This window comes from Dama dama, chromosome 5 (genome assembly GCF_033118175.1).
Source record: "Dama dama isolate Ldn47 chromosome 5, ASM3311817v1, whole genome shotgun sequence".
Classification (NCBI taxonomy): domain Eukaryota; kingdom Metazoa; phylum Chordata; class Mammalia; order Artiodactyla; family Cervidae; genus Dama; species Dama dama.
The window spans coordinates 5355312-5376526 of record NC_083685.1 but is presented as its reverse complement, the minus strand read 5'-3'; the positions used below and the strand labels follow the sequence as shown (position 1 = coordinate 5376526).

Sequence of the window (21215 nt, the reverse complement as noted above, 5' to 3'; positions counted from 1 at the left end):
AAAAATTCTTCTTCAGCTGTCTTACTGAAACACAATTACTAGGGTAAACTCTACATGTAAGAAAATTGCAGGAACACATTAGGTCAGATACAAATAGTGAGAAGAGGGTCGCAATTGCTCTCCGGTCTTCGCTATGCCGCCCAAGGACGACAAGAAGAAGAAAGATGCCGGAAAGTCGGCCAAGAAAGACAAAGATCCAGTGAACAAATCTGGGGGCAAGGCCAAAAAGAAGAAGTGGTCCAAAGGCAAAGTTCGGGACAAGCTCAATAACCTGGTCTTGTTTGACAAAGCAACATATGACAAACTCTGTAAAGAAGTTCCCAACTATAAGCTTATAACTCCAGCTGTCGTCTCTGAGAGACTGAAGATTCGTGGTTCCCTGGCCAGAGCAGCCCTTCAGGAACTCCTTAGTAAAGGACTTATTAAACTGGTTTCAAAGCACAGAGCTCAAGTGATTTACACCAGAAACACCAAGGGTGGAGATGCCCCAGCTGCTGGTGAAGATGCATGAACAGGTCCCACCAGCTGTACATTTTAAAAAATAAAACTTTATTAAATCAGAAAAATAAATAAATAAATAAATAGTGAGAAGAAAACCAGAAGCTAACCTTTAATTTTTAAAAGCATGTATCTAAATTCTAGAAATGGTCAATTAGCCAAGCTTATAATAGGTACAAAGTAAGTCTTATTTGAGGATGCTTATGTTAGCCAGGGTTAGCTTGAGCTTCAGGGACTAGATAACTCAAAATAACAGTGGCTTACCTAAGACAAATTTAACTTTCTCCTATATAAACAAAGTCCAGAGATTAGAAGTTCAAGGCTGACACTGTGTCCCTATCATCAAGAATCCACTCCCTTATCTTGCCTTCTCTCATCTTTAATATATGCTTTCAGTACAGTTCAGTTCAAATAGCTACGTAACCACCAGCCAATATCTACATTCCATCCAACAGGAAGGAGAAGAAGACAGGAAGAAAAGCACATCTCTCCCTATAAAGGTGTCCTAGGAACTGTACTAGACACTTCTGATTACATCCCACTGACCAGAATTTAGTTTTATGAATACACCCTAGCTATGAGTTTGGGTAGTCTTTATTCTAGGTGGCAAAAGGTCCAGTTAATAACTGCTACGGGAAAAAAAGGGAAGTGAATACTGGGGAAGAGCTAGCAATTTCTGCCTCAGTGATGATCACGTTTTGTTGTTTCTGAACACCAGGACTTAGCTTGCCACCTCAGGCAAGTCAATTTACATTTTCTCAATCAAAAGTTTCCCAGCTCCTGGCATGAAGAATATCAACTAGAAAAATGTAAAGTATACAAACTTTAAGTTAGAGTATGAATACATTCTGGGATCTGAAGTACAGCAGGTGATTATAGTTAATAATACTGTATTATATAAATGAAAGTTGCTAAGAGGGTAAATCTTAAATGTTCTCATCACAAGAAAAACAATGGTAGTCATATGACCTATGGTGGTAATCATTTTGCAGTATACATTTTTATATAATGTTATATGTCAATTATACCTCAATAAAGCTGGGTGGGGGGAGAAAAAAGGCCAAAAATACAGGGCTATACTGAGAAAGACAAGAGATTCTTAGAGGCAGCAATAAATTTCCCAAAGATGTTAGAAAGCATTTGAAACAGGGAAGGATATAAAACAATGCTGATCTGATCTGTTTCTTCTTTCCCCTTGAGATCTTTCCTCCATGTTGCAGGTACAGGCATCAAAAAATTCCACTGTAAAGCATCAATGGTATATAAAAAATGGCATACCAAACAAAAGTAATAAATCTAAAGAAATCATACAGAGCACCAAGAATGTGAAATCTGATTTGGCACTAAGACTAGCAGTGAGCAGCACAGTGCGTGATTAATCCTGCATGGCCACATTTACGTCTCTAATTTGCTCATATAAATGCATTAAGCCAGATGGTTTTAGAGACTAGCACTCTGCATATGCTCGTGGGTCAGCACCCACATCTTCTATACTTGATGGGTGCCCAGACTTTGACAGGATGCACCCCTTACCCTTCAGCAGTTTCCTAACATAACCCCTTTATTCTTAATTTTCCCCACTTTCCATAATCAGCATTCTCACATCCAATATTCACTTATGCCAACATCTGCTGTAATGTTGCTAAGCAATATATTAGGAGGACATGAAGAGACAACTGTCACTTTAACTTGGAACACATCAGAAAGACAATTTTGAAAATAGGGATTTTATTCTACTTGTGAAGAATTAACACCCCCTACCAAAAATAGGAATTACATATTTTACTAGTATAAATCCTATTCCATCTTTTAAAGAAAAATTCACAGCAATAACTGATATTCTCAAATATCCAATAAAAATTCCCAAACCAAAGCTTTTATTTGTGAAATGTTAATACTGATTTTCAATTATTATAATAACTCTACACTTATTGATCTGTTGGCATCTAGCTCCAACCAGACACATCATGTGAGCCTATTCAGTAAGGCAGCTGTGGTAACAATTTGATTCTAGGCAAATAATATACTGTTGAATATGGTCATTTTCTTCTATCTCAAGTGCCATCAATTAATGGACCATCAATTAGTCTTTAGTACGGAACTGTCACGTTAGGAACTATACATGACAAGCAGATATAAAACAAAGATACCCCTGAAGCATTCACAAGCTTAGGATTTTGATCATAACCTAAAAAAAGAGTAATCTGAAAGAGCTCAGAAAAGACCTGTTTATTTTAGAGACATAGGGTACAAAGTAAGAATGCTATGAAAATTGGATGGTGTGTTCAAAACGAAGACATCCTCAAAGATGTGGGGGTGACTGGGGGGATTACAGACACAATTCTCTCTGAGAAGAAGCTGAATCCCCTCAGTAAACCTGCAGGTGCTCTACAAATGGTGGGTGCAGGGGCCAGCTGGGGTGGGGGGCAGGCCTCTTAAGGTTCACAATGCAACTAGGAGAGGCCCAGGGTGCAATCGCAACACCCACCGGATTAACCTATTGGAATCATGGCAAAAGCTATTTAAATCAGCAATCTCAGGGAAATATAAATAGTAAAGATACAGAGCTAGCAAAATCTCTGTCTATGGGTCCTATCTCTCCTCTAATTTTAGACGACCATTTTTTTCTTCCTCTACCTCTTTTACACATGTAAGAGTTTACCCCTTATGATGCTATGTGGGGGGATCACAATTGCAGGATTGTCTCTCATTTGGTTTTAAGAGCAAAGGGATAAAAATCATTATGAAACTATCATTTCTTATTAGAATTCATCCATTTTGGTACAATCAAAACACTCCAATTACAATTTTCAAGAACATGCAATTATTCTGTCTCTAGTTATAACTAAATCAGCAACCTCAGTTTAGGTACTCTACTTATCCTTCTTTCTCTGAGAACCGCACCCCATCAATAGGATAGGGAGTCTGAAAGTGAAAGTGAAGTCCCTCAGTCGTGTCCAACTCTTTGCGACCCCATGGATTGTAGCCTACCAGGCTCCTCAGTCCATGGAATTTTCAAGGCAAGAGTACTGGAGTGGGTTGCCATTTCCTTCTCCAAGGGAGTCTGAAGCTGTGTTTATTAGGCATGAATCTGCCTCTTGGCCACAGGAAGCTGCACCAGGGTTGGACATCTGACCAAGTTAGGGCTTCAAACTGCTTTGTAGGAATCTGGAATCAATATTCAACTCTATTATCTACTATCCTATTAGTCTGAACTATTCTCTTGTGAACCCAAGACCTAAGACTGCCATTATGGGTTAGATATGCTTGGTACTTGTATACCAAAACAGAGAAAGGTGGTCTTCAGAAAAAACATGAACAGCTGCAGACAGAGAAGGAATGATTAGAGACTGGTAAACTAAATAATAGCTCCCAAAGATATCCAGGGCCTAATCCATGAAACTTGTGAAAATAATGTTATACACCCAAAAAGTACTTTGCAGATGTGATCAAGTTAAGGATCTTGAGCTGCAGAGAGTATCCTGGTTTATCCAGGTAGGCCCTATATATAACTGTAAGCGCTCTTAATAAGAGAGAGGCAGAGGGAGACTTATACTACAGGAGAAGGCCATGTGACAACTGGAAAAAAAAAAAAAAGTCATGCTGCTTTGAAAAGATGGAGAAAGCCACGTGAATCAGAAAAACAAGAAATATAACTCTAGGAGATGGAAAAGGCAAGGAAACAGATTCTCCCTTAATTATTAAGAGGGAACACAGCCCTGACAACACCTTGATTGGAGCCCAGTGAAATTGTTTTCAGACTTCTGGGCCTCCACACTTTTAAAGAGAATGAATTTATTGTTTAAGCCACTAAGTGTGTGGTAATTTGTTACAGCACCAACAAGAAATTAATTCAGAGACCATGTGGCCCTAGAGAAAGAGGCTTTGAAAACGGCTGCCTGAGTTCTAACTGCTTTCTATTTCATTCCTTCACATGGCCTAGCTGGCACATCTTGCCATTAGGTTCCACAAGACACCAGTGTTTCACTACAATAAAACAATATTTTGCTTAGGCCAACCAGAGGCTTAGCTAAGATGTAAAGAGGGCCAATTAAGTAAAAGTACAAGAAGCTATGCAGTGTAATTTGAAAAGAACCATAATGCATGGTCTCCAGATAAAAATGCCCCAAGGTGGAAAACAATGTACCAAATCTACCCCAGTAGTCACCCTTGCAGCTTTAAGTATCATCTCCAAAAGCCCTTGCTTTAATTTTTTTTTTTCTGTTTTTTTGTTTTTTTCTTTTGTTTTTTTTTGTCCATCGAGTCAGTGATGCCATCCAACCAACTCATCCTCTGTCGTCCCCTTCTCCTCCTGCCTTCAATCTTTCCCAGCATCAGGGTCTAAAGATAGAAAGATCAGTGTTGCCCAAAGGTTGGGGGTGGGGAAGGGCAGGGCAGAGAATGGCTAATGGGCACAGGGTCTCCTCTGGGGGGTGAAAATGATCTGGGATTAGACAGAGGTGGCTGGGGTACCACAGTGTGGATGAACTACATGCCACTGAATTGTCCACTTTAAAATGGTTCATTTCAGGGACTTTCCTGGCTGTCCAGTAGTTAAGACTGTGAGCTTCCACTGCAGGGGGCACAATGCAGGCTTGATCTCTGATCGGGAATTAAGATCCCGCATGCCATGCTGTGAGGCCAAAAAATCTTTTCAAAAAAGTTTATTTCCTATTATATGATTTTTGCTTCAAAAAAAATTCAAATACTTAAAAAAAAAAAACAAAGCTACTTTTCCCCTCCCAATCCATAAAGGGAGGCTCAGCATCTCCTACTTGCCTGCCTCCTTCAAGAACTGACTGCTCAACTCTACTTCCCCCTTTATCTTCAATTTTTTATTAGCTGATAAGTCTGTTCAAGTCTCCCCAACCTAAAATCCTTCTCTCAACTCTATTCTACCCTTGAACATCACCTAGAACCATCTCAAGATTTCATAAAAAGCAGTCAACTTCAAACAGCCTTCACTTTCTTAGTTCTGTTTCTGGTGGTAAAACAGTCTACAGATGCTGAAATCTACATGCTACAAACCCTTCTAAAAGTGACAGGTAAGATATACACAAAACTCCTATAAAAATGCATCGGCGAACTTGCAAGAAACTCTGAGGTCAAGATGGAGGCAGGCATGAGTCAGTAAAAGGAAGCTCTCAGATTCCCTGGGAGTTGTATCCTCTGGGGAGACGGGAGCCACACAGGGCTATTTAAAGGTAAATTAAAAGGAAGTGGAAAAACTCTGTTGCATTAGCCATATTCCAAGTGCTGTAGTAACTACTACCCATGACTGGTGACTACTATACTGGACAATGTAAAACATATCCCACAGAAACACCTGAGCACGTGGAAGCGAGCAAGCCCTTGCTTTAAAATGAAACTCTCCTTTTACCTGAAAGTGGAATTCCCCAATATAATTGCATCAACTGAACACATCAATACGGATCTGCCAACAAAATAATATTAACAAAGTTTATACTTGGCCCTAAAGAAACAGGGCAAAGAAAAGGTACATTTGCAAGAAGGAACTTGTAAGAGGCTGGAAACTAAAACAGCATCTAAAAGGGCAAAATTCAGTAAGGTGGAGGTGTTACAATAAGAAATATATATTTGGTCTTTGTCTTTGGCCCCTGGCACACAGTTTCTAAAACCCTTGGTATCTCTAGAGTGGTGAAAGCATCTTTGGGGAGGTGAGAATTCTTAACAATGACCCTCCAGTGCCTCCCGAAGAGTGTCTTTGCATGCTAGACACTTCAGTGGAGGCTGGACTCCAGAAAGACCAAGGTGTGTCTAGAAGGCTGGAATATTCAGGCCCACCTTCTGACCTCCAGGGAGAGAGAGGGCACTGGAAGCTGAGTTAATCACCAAGGACTGGTGATTTAATCAACCATGCCTACATAATGAAACCACCATAGAATGACACCACCACCTAGATGACAAGGCTCTGAGAGCACCTGGGTTAGTGAATACACTGAAGTACTGGAAGGGTGGCACCCCCAGAGAGGACATGGAAGTTCTGTGCCATGCCCCCGTATCCTGCCCAATACATTTCTTCCATAAACTATTTCCCTGCACTGTGTGAGCAGTTAAGAGCAAATTATCAAACATGAGGAAGGGTCATGTTGTTGTTGTTGAGTTGCTAAGTCGTGTCCGACTCTTTGCGACCCCATGGACCACAGCCCGCCAGGCTCCTCTGTCCAGGGGGCTTCTCAGGAAATAATACTAGAGTGGGTTGCCATTTCCTCCTTCAGGAAGGGTCATGGAACCCCTTATTTATAGTCAGTTGATCATAAGTACAGGTGGCAAACTAGGACTTGCAAGTGGTGTCTGAGGTGAGGCAGTTTTATGAAACTGAGCCATTAACCTGTGGGATCTGCACTAACTCCAAGTCGTTAGCTCAGAAATTAAATTGACTGTAGGACCCTCATTTGGTGTCTGGACAATCAGAGAAGTGGTTTGCTATGAGAAAAGCTCACACATTAGCAATGAAAAAGGTTTTCACAGGTAGAGAACAATATAAGAGAAGTGTGAGATGCAAACCTAGAGATGAATGAGCAGATTTTCCCCACATTTCAGCCTAAGGCTTACAGATCAACAGAGAAATCAATGTGTTTCAAAAATCAAACCTATTTTAAAAGCTCAGTACAGAAATTACCCTATCCCAACATGAATCACTAAATTTCAATAGGATGAGAGAAGTTTTTTTTCCATTTTCAATGAGAAACAATCCTTTCATCTTTCAAAGCTTGGCAAGTTGTACTTCTGTGAATAATTATTAGTCTATCAGTCTGTTATTCACCTTTTTAATGGTAGGTGTGAATAGCTCTTTTTCCAAAAAGTGTTATCTTTCCTTGTAGTAGTTTTGTGGGATAGGGTCATTGTAGTGCTGAAATTCCTAGTACTCAATCTTCAATTCACATGAAAAGACAAGATGTCTTTAGAAACTGTTTGATTAGTGATGCAGAAAAACAAAATCCTAACGTAACAGGGAACTAATCCAGGTTGAAATGCTACAGCTAAAAATCATGGGAAATAAAGACACACTTACCTAGAAAGGGTTCTCTAACAGAAGAAAAGACCTGGGGAGAAAACACATGCTTAACATAGATTAGGAAGATGTTGCATCATTTGGTGAAGAAAAAGCAGAATTTCTGAACAATAGGTAATTAAAGTGCTCATTTATCTCTTGGAAACAACAGGGAGCATGGAAGGTCAGAACAGGGGAGCAATCACCCAAGCAGGATTATTTGTGAACTCTAAATGCTTGTCACTAATTACAAATTATCTAGTAATACTGTAAAATGATCAAATAGGTTAATACAGGATTTGAATTAATCTTCCTGGGTTTAAGATTTTTCCTCTAATCCACTGAACCCTGGAATTAGTGAAGAGTGATTTCTGTGTTCTCAGAAAGAACACTGGGATCATTAACACAATATTCCAATCTCTTGCCAGGCTAGTCTCAGACACATCTCTTTTGCTGGGGTAAAAACTTAATGCTTTGTGTTCTGACCTTTAAATGGCAACCCACTCCAGTACTCTTGCCTGGAAAATCCCATGGACAGAGGAGCCTGGTAGGCTATAGTCTACGGGGTCACAAAGAGTCAGACACGACTGAGCAACTTAACTTTACTTTTTAGAGAAAGATCCATTTGAGGTTAGAGAGCATCTTTGACTCTCTAGAGGGCAGTGACCACGCTCAAAGCATTTTTGAATCTTCAATGCTTAATAACTGATGTAAGGCTGACTGATAAATGAATGAACAAGTTAATATCGAAAACCTTTCTTAAAAGATTCTGCTTTTCTTATTTAGCAAGTTAAAGCCCACCAAAACACCACCATACTGTAACCAACTAAGAAATATTGATATCATTCTTTTATTAATTGACATTAAACATAGTATCTACCATTCATGTTCCAATTCTCCACCCTGGGTTATTTTCTTCCTGATGTCCCTATCACTCTTTTTTTTTTCTCTAAGTACAATGACATTTCATAGGCTAAATGGACGCTAGTCTCTTTACATAGAATGACTTGTATAGTTCATTCTTTTACTAGTGGAGATTTTGAGCCTCAAGCAGTGAAGAAATAATTCTTACAGGGGATGGGAGGTAAAAAGCAGAGGATAGGAAAACCTCCATTCCATGACTTATCTTGAGTGGTTTGTTTCACAGGTGTTTACTTAGTGATAAATTATACATTTAGTTTTGCATACTTTGTAGATTATTATGTTTTAACAAAAAGAAAAGGTGTGTGTGCATCAACAGATATATTAAAAGAGAAACTGCAACCATGAAATAAGGACAGGTTACTTAAAACACACACACATGCACTACAGAGAATCAAGAACTCCTGAAGTTAAATACATAATAAAAATGAAGGGTTCACTAAGAGGACAGTAATATGATAAAACCTAGGCAAGTTTCTCCACAAGTATAATGAAAAGCAAAAAAATGTGAAAAAGAGAAAAGCTAAGGGAGAAAACTACCAGTCCAGGAGTGCCAATATCTACATAACATCTCAGCAAAGGAGAATAAAGAAAACAGGGGGAGGAAATCATCAAAGAAATGATTCAAGAAAATTCCAAAGGATATTAACTTCAAGATTGAAAAAAGCCCACCAAATATCCAATGCAATGGATGAAAATTTCACTCACATCAAGGCATCATATCAGAAATTTCAGAACATTTACTATCTTATAAGCTTCAAGGGAAACGAAGATATTAAAGAGTCATGAAGAAAGGATTTGGGATCAGAATGACTTTAGACTTACTTCTTGATAGAAACACCCTGTTTAAGCAAGTTTGGGTGAGTATCTAATCTTTGCAGACGAATGGAGAAAGAACCTCAGCTAAACATTACTAAGCTCACTGAGCTTGGGGAAAGCATAACTCAAAAAATAAAAATAGAAAGTCATCCATAATTATTCTTACAAACATGAAAGATTTCTTTGCATTATAATAAAAATGGAAAGGTATACAGGCTGAAAGTATTAAAATCAATTCACTTAATAAATGTCAAAAATATTCTTATTATAGACTGAATTTCAGATTACTGAAGTTCTAACTCCCAGTACCTCAGAATGTGACTATATTTGGAGACACAATCTTTAAAGAGGTAATTAAGATAAAATGAGGTCATAGGGATGGGCCCTAATCCAGTATGACTAGTGTTCTTATAAGAGGAGATTATAACAGATAACAGACACCCATAAAGGAAAGTCCATGAAGATAGAATGAGAAAACAGCCATTTACAAGCCATGGAGAGAGGTCTCAGAAGAAATCATCTTAATGTTGGATTTCTGACATCTTAATTCTACTGACATCTTAATACTGGATTTCTAACTTCCAGAACCACAAGAAAATAAATTTCTGTTGTTTAAGCCACTCAGTCTATGATACTTCATTATGGCAGCCCTAGTAAGCTAGTATTTCTAATACTCTGCTAAAATAATTATTACTAGTTAAACATGGTAGATTAAACACAAGATTTGCATATCCTCTCTTCTAAAATTCCACCTAAATGACATTAAAAGGATTTTATAAATGGCATCAACTCACAAGTAAATAAAAGATTAGAAGGTGAGGCAAAAACAGCAAAGTTCAAAAGGCTAGAAAGCAGATGGGCAAGTGCTAACTGACTTAGCAGAACCAAAACTTAAGCCACCGAGAAAAGTCTATTTATATTGCAGAACGTCTATCAGGCTCAGGAAGTGGCAGCACTGGAAGCTGAGATGAAGACAGACGAGAAAGCTAAAGATAGGGTGAAAGTCTATTTAAGAAGCAGTTACATATCCAGATGACCGCTACTCTCTCTTCTGGCAGAAGCCTGGATAAAGGAAAACAGAGATCTCTGCTTGGGGAATAAAAGGCATAGTTGGAGGGCTCAACTGAAAATATGGCACTGAAAATATATGGCTGAATTATAGGCTTGTATGTTTGGCTCTCAGAACACTGACAGGGAGCCAAACATAAATCCTCAGATAGAAAAATGGAAGAATTAGTGCTAAAGAATCTGACTGCACACAAGAAGGGGAAAAAAGACCCAAAGGGGTTCTACCCAGCCAGATCACCATGTGATGAAACATACAATCAGTCTCACCCTTGCTTAGAGAACTTCCATTAAGTTTTATTGTACTTCTGTCTTAAATCTAAGGAGAAAAATAAGGGTAGACATTTTTGAGAAAAACATCTTGTATAAAAAGCAGACACCAAACCACAGAAAAAAAGTTACTTGGGGAAATTAAAGAATATGTACAAAGATAAAATTTTCAAAAAGTTACCATCAATACCCTGAAAGATAATAAGAAAAAATATTGCTTCAATGAAGTAAGAACAGGATGTACTAAAAAAAGAACATTCAGGAGAAAAAGGACATATACACACACTACAACATGAATTGAGCCTGAAAACATTATGTTAAGAGAAAGACACAAGAAATAAAAATTCACATATTGTATGATTCCACTTACATGGTATGTCCAAAACAGGCAAATACACAGAAGCAAAAGGTAAATTAGTGATTGTCAGGGGCTGGTGAGTAAGGGGAATAGAGAATGACTGATGTGTAGGGGTTTCTTTTGGAATAATGAAAATGTTCTGAAATTAGAAAGTGACAATGGTTGTACAACCTAGTGAATAATATCTCATTTTTTAAAAGAAATTTTTGAATTAAAAATATGATAGAAGAAACAAAATACCTTCAATATAAGATCTAAAAGGTAAGGTAGAAGAGATGTCCCAGAAAGTAAAGCAAAATGAAACAATAATGAAATTAGGAGGAAAAAAAAGGTAAGAAAATTAAATGGCAGGCTCATGAGGTTCAAAATCCTAGTAACAGAAATTCTAGGAAGAGAGAACAGAGTAGAGAGATAAACTGTCAAACTACCTGTCTGTAAGTTCTATAAAAATTGGCCTGAACACACAATCAAAACAGATCTACATTAAGGCATTTTGTTGTAAAACTGCAGAATGTTGGGGATAAGAAAGATCTTATAAGCTTCTAAACAGAGGGAAAAAAGAAAATCCAGCTTTCATACAAAGAATCAGGAATCAGAATAGCACTGGACTTCTAAGCTACAACAATGAAAACAAGACAACACAGAACCAATGCCTTAAGAATTTGGAGGGAAAATAATTTCTAAACTAGAATTAAATTAATTGTGAGAGTAAAATAAATTTCTTTTTCTCCCTTTCTTATTATAAAGGTACTAAGGAGCATGCTCTACCAAAATGAGAGAATAAACCAAAAGAAATGAAGATGTGGGATCCAGGAAAAAGAAGATTCAAAAAGGTATGAAGCAAATGTACTCTCCAAATGATGATAAAGTGAAATCCTTTGACAACAGCGATACAGCAGAGATAAAGTAAGAAAGGGAAGAGAGAGCGGAGAGAGAGACTTAAGTGCAGAGTGAAATACTACTCTGAGGGGCTGGATCTTAATGTGAAGAATCAGGCTTAATCAAGCCATCAGTAAAAGTGTATTTTTATTTATATTCCAAGTGATAACATAAATGCTATAACTGAGGAGATGCCAATCAGACAATGAACAAATAAATTATGAATTAATGCTGCAAATGTACTTTAAATAAATGTTTCCACATTTTTAAGTGCCCATTTAATGGAAATTTGGACCTACACACTGAAGTATGAATGGGGAATCAATAACCTAAGAATCATGTTGTACGGACAGGATGGGATGCCAAGCCTGTACACTTCTGTCAAATAAAGTACTCCAGTCCAAGTAAAAGGCAAGAACTAGCTTTTCCCTGTAACAGTTGTGACAAATGTTGCTTTGAATGAAATCAGTTCTTTATTTGTCTCATTATAATCTACTCTTCTATACAAAAGCCAGAGGAGTTGTTTGATTTGTATGCTCATTTAAATATTTGATATACCAAGAGCTATACTGATGATTATATTTTAGTTATAAAGCAATTCAAGACCAGAACATTACCAATAATTTGCATCTACCTCTACCACTCCATCAACCTGCCCTAACCTCCCACCTAAGGAAATATTCTTACTGTTGTATTTCTCATCTCCTTGCCTTTTTGACATAGTTTTATCACATTATGTCTGAACAACATATTTAGTTTTGCTGATTAACTTTATCAATGTTGCAAATAATAGGAGTTCATTCATTTTCCCTAATGTATAATATTGTAATGTGTGAATATGCACAATTTATCCTTTATCCTATCAATGGACACTTGGGTAGTTTCTGGTCCTTCTGCTATTATAAACAGTGTTATTTTCAAAATTCTAATGCACAGTTCCTAATACACTTGTACAAGTGTTTCTCTACATAGGAGTCGTTTCAATATATTGCCAAACTGTTTTCAAAATCAGTTATACCAGCTAACAGCTAACATTCCTACTAACAAGGTATAACAGTTCCTAGTGATAATCACTGCCTGCAAAACCGTGTTGAATGGTACTTCTATAAACCTAGTGTGTGAACATAGTATCCCACTGCAGCCTTAATTTCCCTTTCTTTGATTGTAATGAGGTGGTACAATGTTGAAAAGCAGTTTGACAATTTCTTATAAAATGAAAATATACTAAACCATATGATTTAGCAACTTCACTTTTAAGTATTTGCTCAAGAAAAATGAAAACATATTTACAAAAAGACTGGATTGTATACAAATGTTCATAGCAACTTTATTCATAATAATCAGAAAGCTGGAAACAACCCAAATGTCTATCAACAGGTAAATAAATAAACTGTTGTACAGTCAAACTATGACATAGCAATAAAAATAAATGAATTCGCTAATGCTTGAAACAACACAGACGATTGCACAGTACAGACATTATGCTGAGTGAAAGGAGACAGATACAAAAGTGTACATTAGTATGGCTCCATTGATATGAAGTTCTGGAATAGGTACAACTAATCTATGATGATAAAATCAGATTAGGGGTCATTAGAATGGAAAAGAGCCTGACTGCAAAGGGGCAAGAGGACACTTCTTGCAGTAATGGAAATGTTTGATACCCTGAACTTAGACAAGAAAAAAAAAAAAAAAAAAAAACATAAATTGCTCAAGTCATTCTCCAGCTCCAAACCCAATATGGCTGTCCAGTCACTCTTCGGAAAACACCCAAAGTCCTTCCCATGATTCACAAGGCACCATATGAATTAACCTATACCCTCCAAGAAAAGGGAGAAGAGAATGGCAAACCACTTCAGTATTCTTGCCTTGAGAACCCCATGAACAGTATGAAAAGGCAAAAAGATAGGACACTGAAAGATGAACCCCCCAGGTCAGTAGATGCCCAATATGCTACTGGAGATCAGTGGAGAAATAACTCCAGAAAGAATGAAGAGACAGAGCCAAAGCAAAAACAACACCCAGTTTTGGATGTGACTGTTGATGGAAGTCAAGTCTCATGCTGTAAACAGCAATATTGCATAGGAAGCTAGAATGTTAGGTCCATGAATAAAGGCAAATTGGAAGTGGTCTAACAGGAGATGGCAAGAGTGAACATCGATACTTTAGGAATCAGCGAACTAAAATGGACTGGAATAGGTGAATTTAACTCAGGTGACCATTATATCTACTACTGTGGGGAAGAATCCCTTAGAAGAAATGGAGTAGCCATCATAGTCAACAAAAGAGTCCGAAATACAGTACTTGGATGCAATCTCAAAAATGACAGAATGATCTCTGTTCATTTCCAAGGCAAACCATTCAATATCAGAGTAATACAAGTCTATGCCTCGACCAGTAATGCTGAAGAAGCTGAAGTTGAATGGTTCTATGAAGACCTACAAGATCCTCTAGAACTAACACCCAAAAAAGATGTCCTTTTCATTATAGGGGAATGAAATGCAAAAGTAGGAAGTCAAGAGATACCTGTGTGTAACAGGCAAATTTGGCCTTGGAGTACAGGATGAAGCAGGGCAAAGGCTAATAGAGTTTTGCCAAGAGAACGCACTGGTCATAGCAAATACCCTCTTCCAACAACACAAGAGAAGACTCTACACATGGACATCACCAGGTGGTCAACACTGAAATCAGATTGATTATATTCTTTGCAGCCAAAGATGGAGAAGCTCTATACAGTCAGCAAAATCAAGAGCAGGAGCTGACTGTGGCTCAGACCTTATGAACTCCTTATTGCCAAATTCAGACTTAAATCGAAGAAAGTAGGGAAAACCACTAGACCATTCAGGTATGACCTAAATAAAATCCTTTATGATTATACAGTGGAAGTGATAAATAGATACAAGGGACTAGATCTGATGGACAGAGTACCTGAAGAATTATGGACAGAGATTCATGAAATTGTACAGGAGGCAGTGATCAAGACCATCCCCCAAAAAAGCTGGATTTAGAAAAGGCAGAGGAACCAGAGATTAAATTTCCAACATCCACTGGATCATAAAAAAGCAAGAGTTCCAGAAAAGCATCTACTTCTGCTTTATTGACTATGCCAAAGCCTTTCACTGTGTGGATCACAATAAACTGTGGAAAATTCTGAAAGAGATGGGAATACCAGACCACCTGATCAGCTTCTTGAGAAACCTGTTTGCAGGTCAGGAAGCAACAGTTAGAACTGCACATCAAACTACAGACTGGTTCCAAATAGGAAAAGGACTACATCAAGGCTGTATATTGTCACCCTGCTTATTTAACTTATATACAGAGTACATCATGAGAAACCCTAGGCTGGATGAAGCACAAGCTGGAATCAAGATTGCTGGGAGAAATATCAATAAACTCATATATGCAGATGACACCACACTTCTGGCTGAAAGTGAAGAACTAAAGAGCCTCTTGATGAAAGTGAAAGAGAAGAGTGAAAAAGCTGGCTTAAAGCTCAACATTCAGAAAACGAAGATCACGGTATCCAGTCCCATCACTTCATGGCAAATAGATGGGGAAACAGTGGAAACAGTGACAGACTTTATTTTTGGGGGCTCCAAAATCACTGCAGATGGTGACTGCAGCCATGAAATTAAAAGACACTTGCTCCTTAGAAAATAGGCTATGACCAACCTAGACAACATATTAAAAAGCAAACACATTACTTTGCCAACAAAGGTCCATCTAGTCAAGGCTACAGTTTTTCCAGTAGTCATGTATGGATGTTAGAGTTGGACTGTGAAGAAAGCTGAGTGCCAAAGAATTGATGCTTTTGAACTGTGGTGTTGGAGAAGACTCTTGAGAGTCCCTTGGACTGCAAGGAGATCCACCTAGTCCATCCTAAAGGAGATCAATCCTGGGTGTTCATTGGAAGGACTGATGCTGAAGCTGAAACTCCAATACTTTGGCCACCTGATGTGAAGAACTGACTCATTGGAAAAGACCCTGATGCTGGAAAGATTGAAGGCAGGAGGAGAAGGGGACAACAGAGAATGAGATGGTTGGATGGCATCACTGACTCAACGGACATGAGTTTGAGTAAATTCCGGGAGTTGGTGATGGACAGGAGAGCCTGGTGTGCTGCAGTTCATGGGGTCGCAGAGTCAGACATGACTGAGCAACTGAACTGAACTGAAGTGAAACCCTCCAAACCTTGCCTATCATTCAGTCCCTCACTACTACACTCCAGTCACTTTGGTCTTCTCAATATTGATTAGGAATTCCCAAATCTCTTTTAAAAAATAAAATACAAGGTAAAAAAAAGTGCAGGAGGAAGAATCTAGTAGAGTAACTTTATTTGGATTCTAACTCAAACAAAATGCAAAACAAAGTCATTTACAGCATTTGTGTTAGATTGATTGCATCAGTAAAATCAATGAATGATTTTCCTGAATTTTATCCATTTTGTCCTGCATCTCTATAGTCCCTTCCCACTCTGTCTTGCTTTGACCAATGGGATGGTAGCAAAGGTGAGGCAAGCAGAAGCTTGAAAAGCACTCATTCATCTCACCTGCTCTCTTGCACAATTCGCTTTTGCTCTTGCTTTTCTGTTTTCAACATGAAAACATGCCCAAAATTGCTTACTGGAAGAAAAAACACATGGGGCAGGATCTAGTCGGTCCATTTGACCCTAAATATGTGAACAAGCCCAACCAAAATCAACAAAAATCACCCATATTACCCACAGCTAACCACAGATACATGAGTGAGTCCCTCCAAGCCCAGCTTAGAGCAACAGAACCACTCAGCTAATACACAGACTCTACATTTGCTCTTTGTCTTTGAACCTCCAAGGTTTTGTGGTTGTTTGGTATGCTGCACAACTGTGGCAAAAGAAAACTGATAAAGCATTTTCAGACAACTGGAAGTTCAACACTGACTAGATATTTGATGATATTAAGGAATTATTGTTAATTTTTTTCTAGTCATTCTGGCCATATTGTGTAAAAGAGTTTTAGATACACGTTGAAATATTCTTTGATAATATGATGTCTGGAAAATAATATGAGTGTGGGGTAGGATAGGGAGGCCTGTCCTGCTCAATTCTGATTTTCCAGCCTCTACAACACATCTGGTTCATCGTAGGTACTCAAATAATAAACAAGCAAACGAAACCACAGCTGACTGAACCAAGCTGCAAATGCAGAAGTGAAGACAATGAAGACAGAATAAGTACAAGGGAGAAGACACACTTCTCAGGTATCCTCAGAGAACCACAACTAAGAGGTATACTCAGTGCAGAGTACCCCTCAAGCTGACCCAATTAAACTGTCTGTCTTGAAAATGTACAAACGGTACACAGAATGAGGAGAGTCACTTATTTTAGGTTGTTAACTACAACCAGGCTGGTCTCTCCACAACAACCCTTGATTTTCCACTGTTAGCATCAGGGGTGAGAACCCCATTAGGGTAAATTTCAGTGCTATGCACATACATCCTTACAATAAAACCTCATTCAAAAGGTAATAAGTATTTCTTTTCCTTGGGACCAGAAAACCTATCTAATCACAAGATAAGGACAAATCTGACCTTAATATGATCTTACACTAGCCACTGCTGTTGCACCTAAGAGAATTTCCATTCTAGTGAACTGCTCTGATTTACCCATATGGAAGGAAACCTCTAATGACCTAAGAGGTGATGAATCATATTTAATTAACAAACATTTTCAAAGGACAATAGATAACAGATGATAATAAGAACCTCAAAGCTTAAAATGAGAACTGTGTACATTCTCACTGATACTAACCTCAAAATAATTATCTTTGGTCTCCCTCCTCATTCTCCCCTATCCCTGTTATCCAATACCCCAGTCTCTTCATCTTTGCCATTCTGCCACCCATTCTCAATTAATCTCTTCCGTTTCCTTTCTTTCTTCCTCCACGCTCATTTCAATTCCTTGCCTTATCCCCTTTTTCTTCCCCTCCAAGCTTCCACTGAAATGAACTCATTCACATTTTTTTAATATTTATTAAATAATACACAAGAAATGAAAAGTAAAACTATAAAAATATATTGCTTTTACCTATCAGATTGAGGCTGTCCTTCCTAAGGGAGAGAAAAAGGAAAGCGGCAAGCTCACATGACAGAAGATGTGGCAAAGCCAAATGGGGTTATCACTATGCAGATATTACAAGTCTCCAGATGTGAACTGTCAGTCACAATGATTACCACAGTAATCTCACAAAGGCTGTATATGAGAAACAAGAGTGCTGCTACAAGCATTCATTCTAAAAGCATTTGTTTAATGGGTTGGGGAAATTTTTGCAAACATATCCAACAATTTTCTTTCTCTCGTTTTTCAGATACTTGTTTCTCTTGTAACTAAGCTATACATAGATCCTAAGGTTTCAAGCCAACAATCTTGCCATAAAACTAAAGTTTTACACTTGTGACCTCACCATCAACTTTCTGGCAATAATATCAGGTCATGGACTCTACAAAGACAGAAATATACACTCAGTAGAAATCTTGATATGTTCAGAAAATTAATTAATATTTGGCATGCTGTTTAAAAAGTCTTTCATTCTGGTTCTGTCAAACGCAGTCTGGCACATTTCTCTAACAAGTTGATGACTAGTAAACCAATGTTTTATTTAGGTCCTTTCCACAGTTCTTCACTGTTTCATTTGCATACATGCATAAGAGCCAAGTCAAAACTGAGGTTCTAGAGGAGGAAAAGGCATTTTATACACATTCTTTTAATGCTTTTTTATGCTTTTAAGACTATTTCCTATCACATGAGACAACAGTAAAGGAAGCAAACCAAAAACAAGAAAATGCAGTCAAGTGTTCACAGCTGCAAAAAAAGAGAAGCTACCTTGCAAATTTTTTTATTGTGTTTCTCAAAATCAATCATTTAAAAGAACAATCACCCCTGACTATATGTCAGATCCTATTTTTTAAAAGGGCTACCAAAGAGATACCTTGATCATCCTCATTCTATAGATGGATAAAATGATTATTATTAAGGTTAAATGGTTCCTCCAAGGTCGCACAGCAAGCAAATAGCAGAGAAGGGATGAATGTTCGGGTCTGATTCTAAAATCCTACATCTTTAGCTACTATGCTACTCTTATTTTATTCTTTGTTATAAGTACATTGCATTACATCTATAAAATATATTCAACATAAAAATCTAGCTATATCAAGACAGGTACTTTTATAAGAATGAAATGTTTCTTTTTAATTTTTATTTCTGTCACTTATCTAACAGGTGACATGCTGCAGAAATTTTGGTTGTTCATTATTAACTTCCACAGAGAAGCAGTTATAATCTACATTTGAGAATAACCCTAGGCTTATTGCTTAGATAGTTTCCCATTTTGAGAGGTGCCTATAATAGAGAAATCATTGCTAATAATTAAACACATGGGAATATAAAACAAAAAAGGGAACATGAATAAAGGGAAAAAAACACTTTAGGATTATACAGCATACATAAAAGGCTGTATTTTAGTACGGAAAACACCAAGTCTGGACACTTTGTTATAATTTACAATATTCCAAATTATTTAGATTCTGATTAGCAAAACACAGACATGTGCATGTGACAATCATTATGGAGACCAGCAAAGCTACAGAATGAAACCAGGTGAAAAAATGAGAATGGAAAATTTGTTCTATTTAGAAGAAAGGCAAGATTTTCTAACTGCTGGGGTAGAATGACTGAATTCAACTGTTGAGACAGAATTTGGATTAATTTTTTGGTGCTGTTTTCCTTCATTTCCCTAGGAAGAAAGATTATGTCACTCAGCAATGATACTTCCACTCAATTAAAGGATGGGTTCAGGCTATACCTCTAAGCTGGAAAGATTTCAGCTGTAACTTAGGAGCCACAATAAAGTAAGGAAGAGTAGGTAAAATGAGCTCTGTCACACAGGCAGGCAGGCTCATGGGAAGGAAAGAGCCAAAGAATTACTATTTCTGAATTTGACAAGTGAACGTCACAGTCACAGAGACTCTATATGCACCAGCAATCTTACTCTGCTCTGTCCGTTATACTACAAATCAGGTTTGAGGAACTATTTCTAGGTGTGCTCCATGTCAATCAAGGATATTTCTTCTCCCATACGAACCAAAAACTTCTGTAGATTTTTAGTCTAATCGCTGCCTGTTCCCACTCTCCCATTTTGCTCAGATTGCAGAGCTAGTAATTGGCAGTCTTATTCACAATACCCACAGCAGGCATTCAAAACAAACTGACCACTTTCATTATTCAGCAAACATTTTTTTTTTAAAAGCATTTTAAAAATAATTTCAAATATCTCATTTTAAAATACATTTTTAAAAATATTGAGGTGAAATTCACATAACATAAAATTAACCATTTAAAGTGAACAATTCAATGGCATTTAGTACATTCACAATGCTGTGCAACCACTGCTCCAAAACATTTCCATCACTCCAAAGTGAAACTCCAACCTCATTAACCAGTTTCTCCCCATTTCCCTTCTTCCTTCAACCCCTAGAAATCATTAGTCTGTATTTTGTCTCTATGGATTTATCTATTCTGGACATTTCACATAAGAGGAATCATGCAATATGTGACATTTTGTATCTAGCTTTTTTCACTTAGCATATGCTTTTAAGGTTCATCCATGGTGTACACATATCAGATATTGATTTCTTTTTATGACTGAATGATGTTTCGTTGTAGGTAAAGACCACAGTTTGTTCATCCACTCACTCACTGATAAGACATTCCCACCCACTAGCTGATACGAACAGTGCTGCTATGAGCATGTGCGACCTGTGTCTGAGTGCTTGCTTTAAGTTCTTGTGGGCCATATATCTAGCAATGAAATTGCAAGATCATATGGTGATTCTAGGCAGCTTTCCTGGTGGCTCAGACGGTAAGACTCTGCTTGCAACACAGGAGACCTGGGTTTGATCCTGGGTAGAGAAAATCCCCTGGAGACAGGAATGGCTACCCACTCCAGTATTCTTGCCTGGAGAAATCCATGGACAGAGGAGTCTGGTGGGCTACAGTCCATGGGGTCACAAAGAGTCATAAAAAGTGTCTAACACTTTCACTTCACTTTTCTTTCATGGTAATTCTATGTTTAACTTTCTTAAAAACTACCAAACTGTTTACCACAGCCAAGCAAGCAATTCTGAGCACCAACCATGTACTAGATAAAGTCCCTGATCTCATGAAGTTTACATTCCAGTGAGAAAAAAATAAACAAGTTAATCACTAATGTTGTTATATTGGGCCTATTTGTAAATATACACACATGTAAGTGTCATATCAAATGGTGGTAAGTAGTATGAAAAAGTTATGCAGAATAGGGTAAAGAGAGTTAAGGGAGGGTACTATTTTATATAGGGCAGTCAGAAAAAGCCTCT

General features: G+C 37.7%; 2 protein-coding genes across 3 annotated transcripts in view; one reads left to right on the top strand and one right to left on the bottom strand.

Moving 5' to 3' along the window:
* Window positions 1-21215, bottom strand: part of TTC28 (tetratricopeptide repeat domain 28) — a 575569-nt gene that overhangs the window by 428020 nt on the left and 126334 nt on the right. The gene's annotated exons all lie outside the window — the stretch shown is intronic.
* LOC133055701 (small ribosomal subunit protein eS25) lies at window positions 112-575 on the top strand. The gene has a single exon (XM_061140828.1). It carries the CDS (start codon window positions 134-136, stop codon window positions 509-511), a length of 378 nt encoding a protein of 125 aa, XP_060996811.1. The 5' UTR covers window positions 112-133; the 3' UTR covers window positions 512-575.